We start from the raw sequence: 15,292 nt of genomic DNA on the forward strand, positions 1-15,292 counted from the left end.
GAAAAGTTATTTTAAAATGTCCATTCATTGTGCAATCTGTTCAATATCTATATGCTCCCTTTTGGTGACATCATCCACAGACATGGGGTCAACTTTCACATATAATAATAATAATCCTTGCATTTGATATGCCAACTGGATTGAAGCTCTCCAAAGTTTGCTGGAATTACTCGATTGTTTTGAAGCACCGTATATACAGTCAGTTCACCAAATATACAGTCAATTCACTTTACAGTCTATTAGCGCTTTCAGAAAAAACTGTAAACTGAATTGACTGTATATTCGTGGGCGAAATGCGGCAGCCAATTGCGCCCAGCAGTGTCCCACAAACAGTTGTGGATTGAAATGACCAATTTATTATTGTTTTTTTTCTTGAGGGATTATTATCAGGCGTGTGGAGTAAGGAAAGTTGCCCAAGGTTTCACCCTGCCGGGAATTCAATCCAGGTCTCTCGCTTGCAAAGCAAGTGCTCTGACTACTGAGCTACAGGACTCCACAGGACATGCGTTGGTGGCAAGGGAAGAGGACTTGTCAACTGGATTGAAGCTCTCCAAAATTTTCTGGAATCACTCGATTGTTTTGAAGCACCAACTGTCAGGACAAGAGGATGACCAGAAATATAACTGAATATATATTAAAAAAATTTCAAGAGGCATCTTGTGTCCAGTGACGAGATCGAGCGGGTTCCACTGGTGATTCAGATCTCAGCGAGACAGCTACTGTGGAGAGGTCAGGCAAAATCCCCAACAGAGGCCTGTGATATTCCCCAGTGTCAACGCAATAATAATAATCCTTACATTTTATACAGAGCTTTATCATACCGTCGAGGTATCTTAAAGCGATTCACAGAATATACTGTAAAGTGAATTGACTATGTATTTTGTGGGCAAAACGCAATAAGCACTAGCAGGGATGGCAGGGAAGAGACTGATTGACTTGACTGCTCACCCCACTGGAGGTGGAACAGGGAGATCCAGTTATGACAGATAGAAAATGTCAGATCCAGAACAAGGGGAATTGTCTTCCTTACTCCACACACCGAACTCTACCTCTCTGCCTCCACCCTTGACTCCAGGACCATTGCTGTCTTGACTAAATGTCTATCAGGCATCAAGTCCTGGATGAGAGCTAACAACAAAATTGCATTTGCATAGCGCCTTTCACGTCGGGAGGACATCCCAAGGCGCTGGACGGACAGAGTTTTGGACCCGAGCTGGGGGTCAGGATTGGGGCGGGTGGAGGGCATGGGGAGAAGCAGGGAGATTGAAAGCACGGTTGAAGAGGAGTGTCTTGAAGGAGGCAAGGGAGGGGATGAGGCGGAGGGACTGAGGGATGGAGTTCCAGAGGATGGGGGCAGAGTGGCAGAAGATCCGCCTGCCAACAGTGGGGTGAACGAGGCAGGGGACATGAAGCAGGCCGGAGCCCGCGGAGCGCAGGGAATGAGCAGGATGGTAGGGGGTTAGGAGGTCACGGAGGTTGGGGGGAGCAAGACTTTGGAGGGCTTTGAAGGTGAGAACCAGGATCTTGAACTGTTTCCTCTGTGTGATGGGAAGCCAGTGGAGTCGGGTGAGGATGAGAGTGATAGGGTCATGGAGCCTAATGCGGGAGAGGACACGGCTGCAGAGTTCTGGATGATCTGGGAGGGAGGAAGTAGAGAGGCCGACAAGCAGTGAGTTTGCATAAGTCGAGCCTCAATGTATTAATTAAAGCATGTATGAGGGTTACGGTGGCCTGCAGTGTGAGACAGTGTTGAAGCTGGGCGACGTTGTGGAGTTGGGGGAAAGCAGAGCGGGTCATGGCACAGATGTGGGGTAGAAAGGATAGTTGAGGATCAACCAAGAACCCAAGGTTCGGGACTGGCTTAGCAAGGTGGAGTGTGCAACCATGAATGGTGATGCTGTCAGCGCCTGAGGTGAGGAGGCGCTGAAGGGAGCCAATCATAACCTCCGCCTTGTTGACGTTCAACTGAAGAAAATTAGCTCTCGTCCAGGACTTGATGTCTGACAGACATTCTGTCAGCACAGCAGTGATCCTGGAGTCAAGGGTGGAGACAGAGAGGTAGAGTTGGGTGTCATCCGCATACATATGGAAGTTGACCCTCTGTCTGCGGATGATGTCACCAAGAGGGAGCATATAGATATTGAAGAGGAGGGGACCAAGGACAGAGCCCTGAGGAACATCACACGAGACGGTGTGGGGGCGAGAGGAGAAACCGTTTGTGGAGGTGACGTGTAGGTGGTGTGAGAGATACGATTTGAACCAATCAAGGACAGAGCCGTGAAGGTTGAGGTGAAAGGAGGGACGGTAGATGAGGATAGAGTGGTCGATAGTGTCGAAGGCAGCAGAGAGGTCAAGGAGAATGAGGGCAGAGGGAGCCCTGGTTGCAGATGGACAGAATGTCATTTGTCACTTTGACCAGGGCTGTTTCTGTGCTGTGGGTGGCACGGAAACCCGATTGGAGAGGTTCGTGAAGGGCGTGGCGGGAGAGGAAGGAGTGAAGCTGGGAAGCAACAACTCGTTCCAGGACCTTGGAGAGGAAGGGGAGTTTGGAGATGGGACGGTAAGTTGAGAGTAGAGATGGGTCCAGGGAGGGTTCTTTAAGGATAAAAATGATGGCGGCCATTTTTAATGGGGTGGGAACAGTACCAGTGGACACGGAGAGGTTTATAATGTCTGTGAGTAGAGGGGCAAGGAGGTGGAGCTGGGAGATAGGGATGGGTTTCATGTGGGTTATAGCGGTGGTGAGAAAGGAGTGGGAGACGGGTTCGAAGGGGTGGAGGGAGGGATGGGTAGGAGCCGGGGTGGTGATAAAGGATTTGGTGCCCAAAAGGAGGGGAAGGTTCCAGAGGAGTAAGGGGATAATAATAATAATAATAATAATAATCCTTGCATTTGATATAGCGCTTTTCACGTCGGGAGGACGTCCCAAAGTGCTTCACAGAACACACTGTAAAGTGAATTGACTGTATATTTGTGGGCAAACGTGGCAGCCAATTGCGCACAGCAATGTCCCACAAACAGTCGTAGATTGAAAATGACCAATTTATTATTGTTTTTGGTTTTGGAGGGATTATTATTAGGCGTGTGGAGTAAGGAAACTTGCCCAAGGTTTCGCCCTGCCTGGAATTGAACTCAGGTCTCAGGGATAGGCCAAGCAGGGACCGGAAGATGAGAGCTACACCGCACCACAGTTAGGTCGAGGGGTACGATGGAAGGTGTAGCCGGGTGGTGTGTCCTCTGTCAGGGGGAAGTATCACCTGGCGTGATCAGGTTTCAGTGAGGGCGAGAATGTCGATGTTTTCGTCGACTATGAGGTCTTGGTTGGTGAGTGTTTTGTTGGAGAGGGAGCGGACATTTTGTAGGCAGATGCAGAGGGGACAGTTGGTGGCGGAATGGGGGGGCGAGTAGGGGGAGGACTGACAGGGAGAGTGAGGGCGGTCATAACACCTGAAACGTTAACCTATACTCTAAGTTGCTAATTAAGGAGCAACTTTAATTGCTCTTGGGGTGTCCGAGATGCTGCCTGGCGTGAAGGGTGCTGCATAAATGTCAGTTGTTGTTGATGTTGTAATTATTGGACTGTTGCACATTTCAAGCATTTTGTACCTTTGGCCCTGCTGAGTGTTTGTAGAGCTCCAGGGGAAAGGAGGAGTCTAAAATATCTTAGTTGTTTGGTGCATTACATTATTGTCAGAATTTACCACCGATTTGTTTTGTTTGGAAAGGGGCCTTAGTTTCACTTCTTATATCATTGCTGTAGTTCAACCAGGCCAGCTCAACCCAGTGTTATTTTTGCACTCCCTGTAATTAGTGACACACATACTTAGCAATGCAATTAAAATAGCTAAATGCACAATATTTTTTTGAAGCCTTTTTCTGGTGATGCCCAAGAGCATCAATCGATCTTTTAGATTTTCTCTCAAGGATCGCTATCTGTGAGGTAACCATTCAGACCTGTGTCTGTTACACGTGGGTGAGAACTTCATCTTGTGTCCACCACATTTCTCCCTCGACAATTTTAACTATAGCTATAAATTTATTGTAGTCAATCGTGAGTACATCTGAAAGAGGAGGGAAATAATTATAGTGTTCATAACTAAGAAGAATGGTATTGAATAAAAAAAAATTACCTTCCTCACCTTGTCTCTTTACAAGCACACAAGTCAATGCTTGATGTTTTCTCTCACTTATGTATTATTATTAGTGCCAAGTCCTGTAGCACTTGCCTCGTAAGCGAGTGGACCTGGACAGGGCAAAACTTTATGCAGGTTTCCTTACTCCACACACCTCTGTTTGCCTAGCAGTAAGTAGGAACCCGATTATTAATCAATTGGTGGATCCCTTTCCGGGGATTATAATGCCTTCNAAAAACAAATAATAATTTGGTTACTCAATCCATGACAGTTTGTGGGACACTGCTGTATGCAATTGGCTACTGTGTTTTGCCCAAAAAATATACAATCAATTCAGTTTACAGTATATCCTGTGAAGCGCTTTGAGACGTCTCAACAACGCAATAAGGCGCTTTATCAAATGCAAGGAATATATTCTTTCATTTTATAAAAAAGCCTTTATTCGGTTAATTAGATAATAATAATAATAATAATAATAATCCTTACATTTGATATAGGGCATTTCACGTCTTCTAGACATCTCAAAATGCTTCACAGAATATATAAATAAATAAAGTGAATTGACCTTATATTTGTGGGCGAAACGTGGCAGGCAATTGCGCACAGCAGTGTCCCACAAACAGTCGTGGATTGAAAATGACCAATTTATTATTGTTTTTTGTTTTGGAGAGATTGTTATTAGCCATGTGGAGTAAAGAAATTTGCCCACAATATACCCCATACACTCCAATGCACCCCGATATACTCCAATAAACCCCAAGATACACCAATACACCACAATATACACCAATATACCCCAACATACCACAATACACCCCAATACAAACCCAATAAACCCCAATACAAACCCAATGATGAGCAGGAAAGGGGTGATTTTCCCAGGGTCGTTGCACGGTATACATTGTGGGAATATCAATGCTAGAGATAATTGCTGGTGTTTCTTTTTTTGATCAGTTGGGTGTCTCTGATACATGTTTAAGAATTTTGAATGCCACATTTGCATTCCACCTAAACAGAAATTTCCCTCTGAATGGAATGCAATATGCACCCTGTGAACCTAATTCTGGAGAGAATCAGCCTTAGACTGGCAAGAGCCAAGGCTTGGGGTGTGTTGGGAGGCTGCTGGAGTTTAACCAGCTAAATTCGCAAAGCTTGCCATTTAGAGCACTGCCTGCTGCTTGACCAACTAAGACCACCGTTAGGCTTTGGCTTGTCAGGAGAACCGTAATCATGTGGAAACAATCCCTAATCCTAGTGATTTGTCTATCCCCCCTCTACATCCTGCAGAAGAGCCAGACTAACTGGTCTACCATCAGCAGTGCCCTGGAGTCCTGCCGACCTGCCTGGCTCAGGAACTGAACTGCTGAGACTGCCCCAGAGGATTACCTTGATTCTGAAATTCTATTTCTTGGCGCTATTATCCCCCGTTGGATTTGACAAGCACAGATTTCAGCACTCAGTATGTGGTTATCAGGTCCTAGGAACTCCCTGCAATCTTCCTGTTAAGCAGCACAGGTCAGCAGGAAATGTGTGAGAGCATTGCCACCATCCTCCTGCCCACAGCTTGAACATATTCTCTGAGTGATGGTACTACCAATTGGGAATGTGGAGCTTGAGCATGTATGTTTAGCTATCTACATTTCAATCAAGGTGGCTGCTAAACCCTGGATATGAGTGTGTGTGCACAAACCTGGACTCAACGTGATACCTTCCAGAGATCAAATGAGAGTGGATATTAAACTTGGATAAGCACAGAAACATCCATTGTTTAAGGCCCTAATGAATCCAGAGGTTAAGTGCTCCCCAAATAGTCTGGTAGGTAAAAACAATGGCCATTTTAACAATTTTCCCGACTCGCAGAAATGTGGAGATGGAAGTGAATTTTGTACAAAGAAGTCTCCTCTGATTAAATGTGACTTATGTGGAGGCTCAGTGAAAGAACACAGTACCTTCTGAAAGAGTACCAACAGTTGGAGGCCTTCATACCCTGGTAGAGTGCGGGTCTGTGTGTAGGACAGGTGTACAATACCAGAAAAGGCCTGGGGCAGCCATTATATATCAGTCCTCATTATAAATCAGGCCTAATTTTATGGACCTAAACCACCGGGTTATAAACAGGATCAGCCTGCACTAGCCTATAAAGTTGCACGCTCATAGCTTTCTTGGGTAAAGGTGATTACAATTGTACACTTTATTATATTGTATCAGGTTTTCAAATTCACTACCTTCTATTGCTCTTTCCTTCCGTATGAAGTCCATGGAGTGTGAGAGATAATGATTTCAAAGTCTTTTCACGCAGCACAGCAAGAACCATGAATGTACAACACCACTGGGTTATTTTTGCATACCTTCCAGTGACCAGCTGCATAGCTGCCTTTTAACTCAGAGATCGAAAAGGATCTCTGTAGTTAGAGGCAGCTTCTCAGCTGGTCACCAGCATAAGACACAAGGAGAAAATTTGGTTGCAACACAAAAAGATTATTTAATGTTTTCTCTTCTGCCACTCCACTAATTGCATTGTTTGTTTGAGGTTCTTTCTTTGAGAGCTGCTAAACTCAAAGTGCCATGGTTAAAATAATTCTGGGCATTTAGAGAAAGAAGCCTGGGCTATTATTTTGTCTATTTTCTTGCTTCAGGCACTCTGAGGTTTATGACCTTTTGGCTTAAGAGATTTCAGGCTTGTTCAGAGAGTTTGACTCTCATTGTTTAGCATTATTGTTCTATCTCAGTTTGCACAATTAGTCTTTGGATTCCAGGCATTTCCACCATTTGTCTCGGCTTCAAGAGTCATTCCCATCATGAGTTTCTCAAAATGAAGTGAGATACTGGGCCTGACTTTGGAGATTGAATTCTCTCTGATGCCACCTCCTCCTGTGACTGGTAGGTACAGTGAAAAAGTGGATTATTAGGTAGTTTTTAATTAAACATTGGAGATTAGGCATATTTGTTCATCTCTCTACCTTCAACCTTTATTCATTTATAGCACTTATTTATACTGGGAGTATCATCCTGACTCAGTTGGTGTACCTTCTGAGTTAGAAGTCTGTGGATTCAAGCCCCACGTTGGGACTTTGAGCTCACATATTCTAGGCTGACACTCCAGTCCAGTGCTGGAGGAGATGCTGTTCATCGGATGAGATGTCAAACCGAAACCCTGGCTCCCTGTTCAGGTGGACGTTAAAGATCCCATGACATTACTTGATCAGGGAAGAAAGTTTCTCCCGGTGTCCTGGTCAACATTCATCCAGATAAAATTGGTTGTTTCGCTCACAAATACACAATCAATCCACTTTACAATATAATCCGTGAAGCACTTTGAAAAGTCTCAACAATGTGATAAGGCGCTATATCAAATGCAAGGATTATTATTATTGACTTAATATCTATTTGTGGTATGTTGCTGTGCACAATATTTTGCATTCATCTAGAAATATAGTCACTACACTTTACACTAAAATCCTGTGAAGCGCTTTGAGAGGACCTCCAGATTTGAAATATGCTATATCTTTTACAATTTTTTTAATATAGAAAGCTTAAAACAGCATCAATATTCCCAACTGTTACTTATTCTGTGTGGAACTATGAATAATACTTACATTTGATACAATACCTATCACATTGAGATCTATGAAGTGCTTCCCAGAATGATTTATAATCAGAGTTGTTCTAGGCAACAGTAACATTTAATTTGTAACAGTGATATTCTGTCAACTGCAGTGAGATGAGATGAATTAATCTATTTTATGGTGCACTTGAAAGATGGAGGGATATTGGACAGAACACCATGAGAACTGATAGCTACATATTAGGATTTCATTTACAATCTCATTTGTACTGAAATTTAAATACAAAATACTGCAATATGAATAAAAGTGGGAGTAAAAATTCGCTACCTTGTTTTCTAACTAAATTTAGTTTCTGTTTCTCTGCTCCCATGTCACTTTAATGTATTATTAATATTTTTATGAATGTGTATATACTTTTGGAAAGAAGGAAAACACAGTACAGATACACTGCGAGGCATACCCAAAACTAGAGACCAAATAAATAGAGTGACAATGATGGAGTGATTTCCCCCCAACCCCTTGTTTTTTTAACCCCAAGGCAAAATCATTTATCCGTGACACAGAAATTTCCTAGTAGTGGGAACTGCAAAACTAAACATGTAGTGACTTGTAGAATCAAGTGTCAATTGCCTTTGTCTCAACCTGTCACCACAGTGTATATATCAAGAGTATCAAAACCTGCTGAACTCTGGGGTTGCATGCATAAATGAAAGATAAACAGAGATTCACTGCCTTCCATAGGACTAACAAAGAATGCAACAATTCTGTTTGCAATTTCGTTGTTCTGAAATTAAGTGCTTTGAGCATGTTGTATCTCAATGTTTTTTACTGAATCATTTGTGTTTGCAGTTACAAGATACCAGTTAATATGTCTCAGATCATTTAGCTTTCCTTTCAAGAATTGTCAGTCAACCCAGCTTTTGTGAAGTTTTTGTTTGCGAATGTATGTATAATAGTGATAAAATAATCCTTGCATTTGACATACCGCTTTTCACATCTTCAAGACGTCGCAAAGCTCTTCACAGAATATACTTACTATTATTACTGTAAAGTGAATTGGCTGTATATTTTGTGGGCAAAACACGGCAGCCAATTGTGCACAGCAGCGTCCCACAAACAGTCGTGGATTGAGTGACCAAATTATTATTTTTTTCGAAGGATTATTATCCCCAGAAACGTGATCCGCAATCAACTAACAACCTCTCTAGCTTTGGATACGCTATTTACTGCTGGGTAAACAGAGATGTGTGGAGTAAGAAAACTTGCTCAACATTTCACCCTGCCCGGAATCAAACCCAGTCTCTCGCTTGAGAGGGGAGTGCTCTAACCACTGAGCTACAGGACTCCACGTATTTTAAGAAATCAATGATTCATGCCACCTTGGACCATTCTTGGACCTGTACATTTGTTCAGATCCTTTTTTATTACTCTGTAGATTGGAGGTGAGTCTTTCCGTTGTATGTTCAAAATTCCCCATGTTAAATTAACAATGTTGGTGATTTTATTCACCGAAAACCTGATGAGCAGGATGTTCTGCATGTTTATGTCAACAAGAACAACTATACAATGTAATTTTGTTGTTATATAGTGACCTTCACGCAGGAGCGCTTAACAGTGATGCTGAGCTGGGGGAATGGGGGAGGTGACTGGAGGCATGGTCAAAGAAGAAGGTCTTGAGGTGTGATTTGAAAATGGAGAAGGAGGAAGCAAGGCAGAGGTATTAAGGGAGAGAGTTCCTGAGTTTCGAGGGCTAGTGGCTGAAAACACGGCCACCCATAGTGAATAGGATTGGACGAGGGACAAGCAGGAGGCAGGAGCTAGTGAGTGGAGGTTGAGGGTGGTAGTGTGGGGAATAAGCAGGTCAGAGAGGTAGGGAGCTGGAATGGCGTGAAGGTAAATGAGTGTGAGGATCTTGAAGTTGATACGTTCTGTGATGGAAGCCAGTGGAGCTTGGCGAGACTGTTGTGATGAGGGTGCAGAGCTTAGTACGAGAGAGTACATGGGCAGCAGAGTTTTGGAGCAGTTGGTTTTTGTGGATAGTGGAGCCGGGGAGACCAGCGAGGAGGGCGTTTCAAAAGTCGAGGCGAGAGGTGACAAGGGTGTGGACGAGGGTTTCGGCTGCATTGGGTGTGGTATCATTCCTATGTGTCTTCATTGTATTTATTCATAGTACTCTGTTTTACCAGTGTATATATTTCTATAAGGACATGTTATAATATGTATAGCATTTGAGACATCACAGTGCATTTGTAGCAGGTGCAGTGTACAGTAGTTTGGGTCACTTGATAAGATTTATGCAGAGCAGCACATTTCTGGGCATGTAAACCACAAAACATAACTTTCCTGATAGGAAATGCAACATGCAGCAGAAGAAACTGAGTAGTGCAGCATAATAAACGTGTCTTTTTATCTCTGAGCCTCAGGTACAAATTCACCCCAGGCAGAGAGATGCAAATCTCCTTATTTTCCTGATGTTTCCTACACTTATGGATTAACAGTGTTTCATTTGTGTTAATTCCCCCTCCCAAACTCTCCATCATTCTCAATTACACGATTGTTGTTCTGACGATCAGACATCAAGCCTCGGATGAATCTTACATTTCTTCAGTTAAATGTGACCAAAACCAAATCCTTTTTTATTTGGTTCTCGTCAGCACTTTTTTGCCTCTGGTTCTGACTCCAACAACCTCACTGGCAACTGGTTCAGGCCTAATCAGCCAGTACGCAGTCATGGGATCTGCTTGGCCTCCTAACCAAATCTCATTGCTTTTACCATCTCTGGAACGTTGCCTATTTATTTTACTTCATCTGCTCTACTGCTAAAATGCACATTCATACCTTTATCGACATTGAAGATAAACTTGTCCAAAGTTCTCCTAGCTGACTCTCCCAGCTCTACCTTCCACAAGCTCAAACACACCCAATAATAATAATAATAATCCTTGCATTTGATATAGTGCTTTTCATGTCTTCTAGACGTCTCAAAGCTTTTCACAGAATATGCTGTAAAGTGAGTTGATTGTATATATGGGGGCGAAATGTGGCAGCCAATTACGCACAGCAGTGTCCCACAAACAGTATTGAATTAAACTGACCAATTTTATTGCTTTTTCTTTCTTGAGGGATTATTATTAGGGTTGTGGAGTAAGGAAACTTGCCCAAGGTTTCGCCCTGCCGGGAATCGAACCCAAGGCTCTCGCTTACAAGGCGAGTGCTCCAGCCACTGAGCTGCAGGACTCCTACATCCAAATCTCTACAGCTCATATTCCCCCCTTAACCCATCTCTGCACATTGATTACTCCCATCGTCACTTAACTTTACTGCCCCTCAGTCTCCCAGCAAGTGACTTTAAGATCCATGTCCTGATCTTCAGATCCCTACCCAGTCACACCGCAATACAATCTCATTCTTGTTCACACTCTTTTTCTCCAGCATGTACCCCCCAATTTTTCAATTCAGCTTTACTGCTCATTTCTCATGCCCTCTGATCCACCATTGCTGGTTGAACCTTCAGCCACAATAACCCTGCTCCTTGAATTCTCTTTCAAAATTTCTGCAATTTGTGTCTTCTCTTTGTTTTTGGCTGCCGCGTTTCTCCCACAAAATATGCAGTCACTCCACTTTCAGTGTATCCTGTGAAGCGCTTTGAGACATCTCACTGACTGCAAGGATTATTATTATCCTTTTTTCTCCCTTTTTTCTTCTGCTTGACATATCTGTCATATTCCTGTAGCATAGTGGTTAGAGCACTTGCCTCGCAAGCGAGAGGACCTGGGTTCGATTCCTGAACAGGGCAAAACGTTAGGCAAGTTTCCTTACTCCACACACCTCTGTTTACCAGCAGTAAGTAGGAACCCGGTTATTAGCATTCAGAGACGCTACCCTGCATGAGGGGTGCTATATAAATGCAAGTTGTAGTTGTTAGTCGATTGTCGGATCGCTTTTCTGGGGGTAATAAACTCTTCAAAAACTAAATCAAATCAAAAATAATAATAATTTGGTCACTCAGTCCACGACTGTTTGTGGGACACTGCTGTTCGCAGTTAGCTGCTGTGTTTCGCCCACAATTCAGTTTACAGTATATTCTGTGAAGCTCTTTGAGACGTCTCGAAGACATGATAAGGCCCTATATCAAATGCAAGGATTAATATTATAGTATTATTATTTGATAAGCCCCCAAGATATTTAAGCTATGTGAAAGATGCTATATAAATGCAATTTATTAATTGTTTTGAGGTTGATTGACTGTTTCAATCAGCTGCCTTGATTTCCACTACAGTATAGTGTAAATTGCAAAACTTCAGTACAGTCAACTAAAGAATTCCTCCAGAAATCTGCACGCAATTCCAAGGCACTGCTGATGACAGACTAGCAAGCCCAGTTCGTTGCCTGGTCTTCGAGGGGCAGATTGATCACTGGGAGCAGGGATTCTTCTCACTAACTTCCTGTTAACCCAAGCCAAAACCCTAATGGGTAAGGTGGTCCCAGCTGGACAGGCAGAAGGAAACTTGCCATACAGGGATCTCAAAGGCAAGCATTGCAATGGCAGCTAGTTGAACTCAGTTCTATGCAGTGTTAGCTCATTGAACTGCAGCAGTTGGACACTCTACGATCCCCAAACCTCAGCTCTTGCCAACCTGCACCTAATACTCTCCAGAATTATGGAAGCAAGGTACATCCCTGAAGCGCATTCCATTCCAGACACGGGGAAATTTCTTTGTGTAGGTGGCATACATATGTGAAACTCTCAGTTTGGTTTGCATAGTCTTAAGCACGGTGATCGGTTTCCACATGATACTAATCCTTGCATTTGATATAACACCTTACAATATCAGGAGGTCATCTCAAAACACTTCAAAGGATTTATTATAAAGCATAGTAGTGGCAGGGTATTTTTGTGGACGAACACAGCAGCCAATTTTGCCCACAGCAATGTGTCATAAACAACCATGAAGTGAATGACAATTTTTACTGGGGGATTGTTGACCAAGGCTCTAGGAAACTCTCCCTTTTCAAATAGTGAAGGGGACTTTTTAACATTCACCGGAACAAGTCGATGAGAACTTGGTGAAACATCTCATACAAAGCATGGCACCTTCTATAGTACAGCAAACCCCTGCACTGCAATGGAGTGACAGCCGTAGACTGTGAGTTCAAAGTTCAGAAGGGCTTGAAACCACAACCTTCTGACTCTGAGATGCTGTCCGGTGTGGAGGGCGCTATATAAATCAAAGTTGTTGTTGTTGTTGACTCAAAGGCCTAAGTACGAACTGAGCCAGCTGACACACCTGACACACAGATCGGATGCTAGGCTGACCAAAAAAAATAACAGCCACTACGGTTCAAAGTTACACCCAAAACGTTTTCATGCATTTTATTGGGGTTAATAAATAATAATAATCCTTATATTTGATACAGCGCCTAATCGCATCGTTGAGCTGTCTCAAAACGCCTCACGGAATATAATAATTCTTGCATTTGATTATCACATCTTCTCGACGTCTCAAAGCGCTTTCACTGCAAAGTGAATTGACTGTGTATTTTGTGGGCGAAACGCGGCAGCCAATTGCGCACAGCAGCGTCCCTCGGTTGGGTTGGGGTGTTGGGACAAGTTCAAGTATTATTGACCGGATGGCCTGCCACATCCCTGGTGTTGTATGTACACTGCAATACAGACGTGGAGTCCACACCCGAAGTACCTGTGCTGATTAGCATATCCAATCAGGTCAGCTCTCTACACAGGAGGTGAAACACCTACAGACAATCCAACAGAACAGCAAACAAATTCACAACCAACTCTCCTCTCCATCTCGGCCACACCGCCAAGAGACAGAGAGAGAGAGAGAGAGAGAGAGAGGAAGGAGGGAGGGAAAGTAACATAAACTCTAACAATATATATATATATATAAACAGTTTATCTCTTTGCACCGATCGGAGAGTCTCCAGGTTGATCCAGACACCACCTGAGCCAATGTGAGCTGATCCCCTTTCTGTCCCAACTAGAAAGTCCAGTTTGACCGATCGAGGTGGGGGGAAAAGAAGATGACACAAGAGCACGACAGGTAAGCAAGTCAGTGAAGTGATCGCACGGGTCTGTGCTGTCAGCCTTTTACACGGAGTCCTGAAGAACCGGTGTGTGCAATCCAGCAGAGCTTCCTGAGTGCAAGTAAGTGACTTGTTCAGTGGCCAGGTCTCCTGGCTGTGCAGTGGAGCTGGAAGGGGGCTGTTTGAGGTGTGTGGGGGGCTGTTTGAGGTGTGTGTGTGGGGGGGCTGTTTGCGGTGTGGGGGGGGGATGTTTGAGGTGCGTGTGGGGGGGCTGTTTGAGGTGCGTGTGGGGGGGTGCTGTTTGAGGTGTGTGTGTGGGGGGGCTGTTTGAGGTGTGTGGGGGGCTATTTCAGGTGTGTGTGTGTGGGGGGGTGTTTGAGGTGCGTGTGGGGGGGCTGTTTGAGGTGTGTGGGGGGGGCTGTTTGAGGTGTGTGGGGGGGCTGTTTCAGGTATGTGTGTGGGGGGGGGTGTTTCAGGTGTGTGTGTGGGGGACTGTTTGAGGTGTGTGTGTGGGGGACTGTTTGAGGTGTGTGGGGGGGCTGTTTAAGGTGTGTGTGGGGGTGTTGAGGTGTGTGTGGGGGGGTGTTGAGGTGTGTGTGGGGGGGTGTTGAGGTGTGTGTGTGGGGGGCTGTTTAAGGTGTGTGTGGGGGTGTTGAGGTGTGTGTGGGGGGGTGTTGAGGTGTGTGTGGGGGGCTGTTTGAGGTGTGTGGGGGGGCTGTTTAAGGTGTGTGTGGGGGTGTTGAGGTGTGTGGGGGGGGTGTTGAGGTGTGTGGGGGGGGGCTGTTTAAGGTGTGTGTGGGGGTGTTGAGGTGTGTGTGTGGGGGGGTGAGGTCTGTGTGTGGGGGGGGGGCGGGATGAGGTGTGGGGGAGATGAGGTGTGGGGGTGGGGGTGAGATGTGTGTGGGGAGGGAGTGAGGTGTGTGGGGGGGGGGAGTGAGGTGTGTGTGGGGGGGAGTGAGGTGTGTGTGGGGGGAGAGTGAGGTGTGTGTGGGGGGGGAGTGAGGTGTGTGTGTGTGGGGGGAGGGGGTGAGGTGTGTGTGGGGGGGTTTGAGGTGTGTTTGTGTGTGTGGGGGGGTGAGGGTGGGGGTGTTTAAGGTGTGTGTGTGTGTGGGGGGGTGTTTGTGGTGTGTGTATGGGGGTAGGGGGTTTGAGGTGTGGGGGGAGGTTGTGGTGTGTGTGTGGGGGGGGGATGAGGTGTGTGTGTGTGTGGGGGGGTTGTGGTGTGTGTGAGGGGGGGTGAGGTGTGTGTGGGGGGTGAGGTGTGTGTGTGTGTGTGGGGGGGGGGTGTTTGTGGTGTGTGTATGGGGGTAGGGGGTTTGAGGTGTGGGGGGGAGGTTGTGGTGTGTGTGTGTGGGGGGGGGGATGAGGTGTGTGTGTGGGGGGGTTGTGGTGTGTGTGTGAGGGGGGGGTGTGGTGTGTGTGTGTGTGGGTGGGGGGTGTGGTGTGTGTGTGTGGGGGGGGTTGTGGTGTGTGTGGGTGGGGGGGGGGGTTGTGGTGTGTGTGTGGGGGGGTGTGGTCTGGTGTGTGTGGGGGGGGGTTGTGGTGTGT

At 45.3% G+C, this 15,292-nt stretch overlaps 1 protein-coding gene across 2 annotated transcripts in view; it reads left to right on the plus strand.

The window, feature by feature from the left end:
* The first annotated feature begins 13,557 nt into the window (after window positions 1-13,557).
* grhl1 (grainyhead-like transcription factor 1) overlaps window positions 13,558-15,292 on the plus strand; it is a 64,480-nt gene continuing 62,745 nt past the window's right edge. For both annotated transcript variants that reach the window (XM_007906491.2, XM_007906492.2), the window contains exon 1: window positions 13,558-13,761. In XM_007906491.2, coding sequence (XP_007904682.2) covers window positions 13,742-13,761 — 20 coding nt within the window. In that variant the 5' untranslated portion in view covers window positions 13,558-13,741. The remainder of the gene's footprint in view (window positions 13,762-15,292) is intronic.

This window comes from Callorhinchus milii, unplaced genomic scaffold, assembly GCF_018977255.1.
Source record: "Callorhinchus milii isolate IMCB2004 unplaced genomic scaffold, IMCB_Cmil_1.0 Scaffold3, whole genome shotgun sequence".
Lineage (NCBI taxonomy): Eukaryota > Metazoa > Chordata > Chondrichthyes > Chimaeriformes > Callorhinchidae > Callorhinchus > Callorhinchus milii.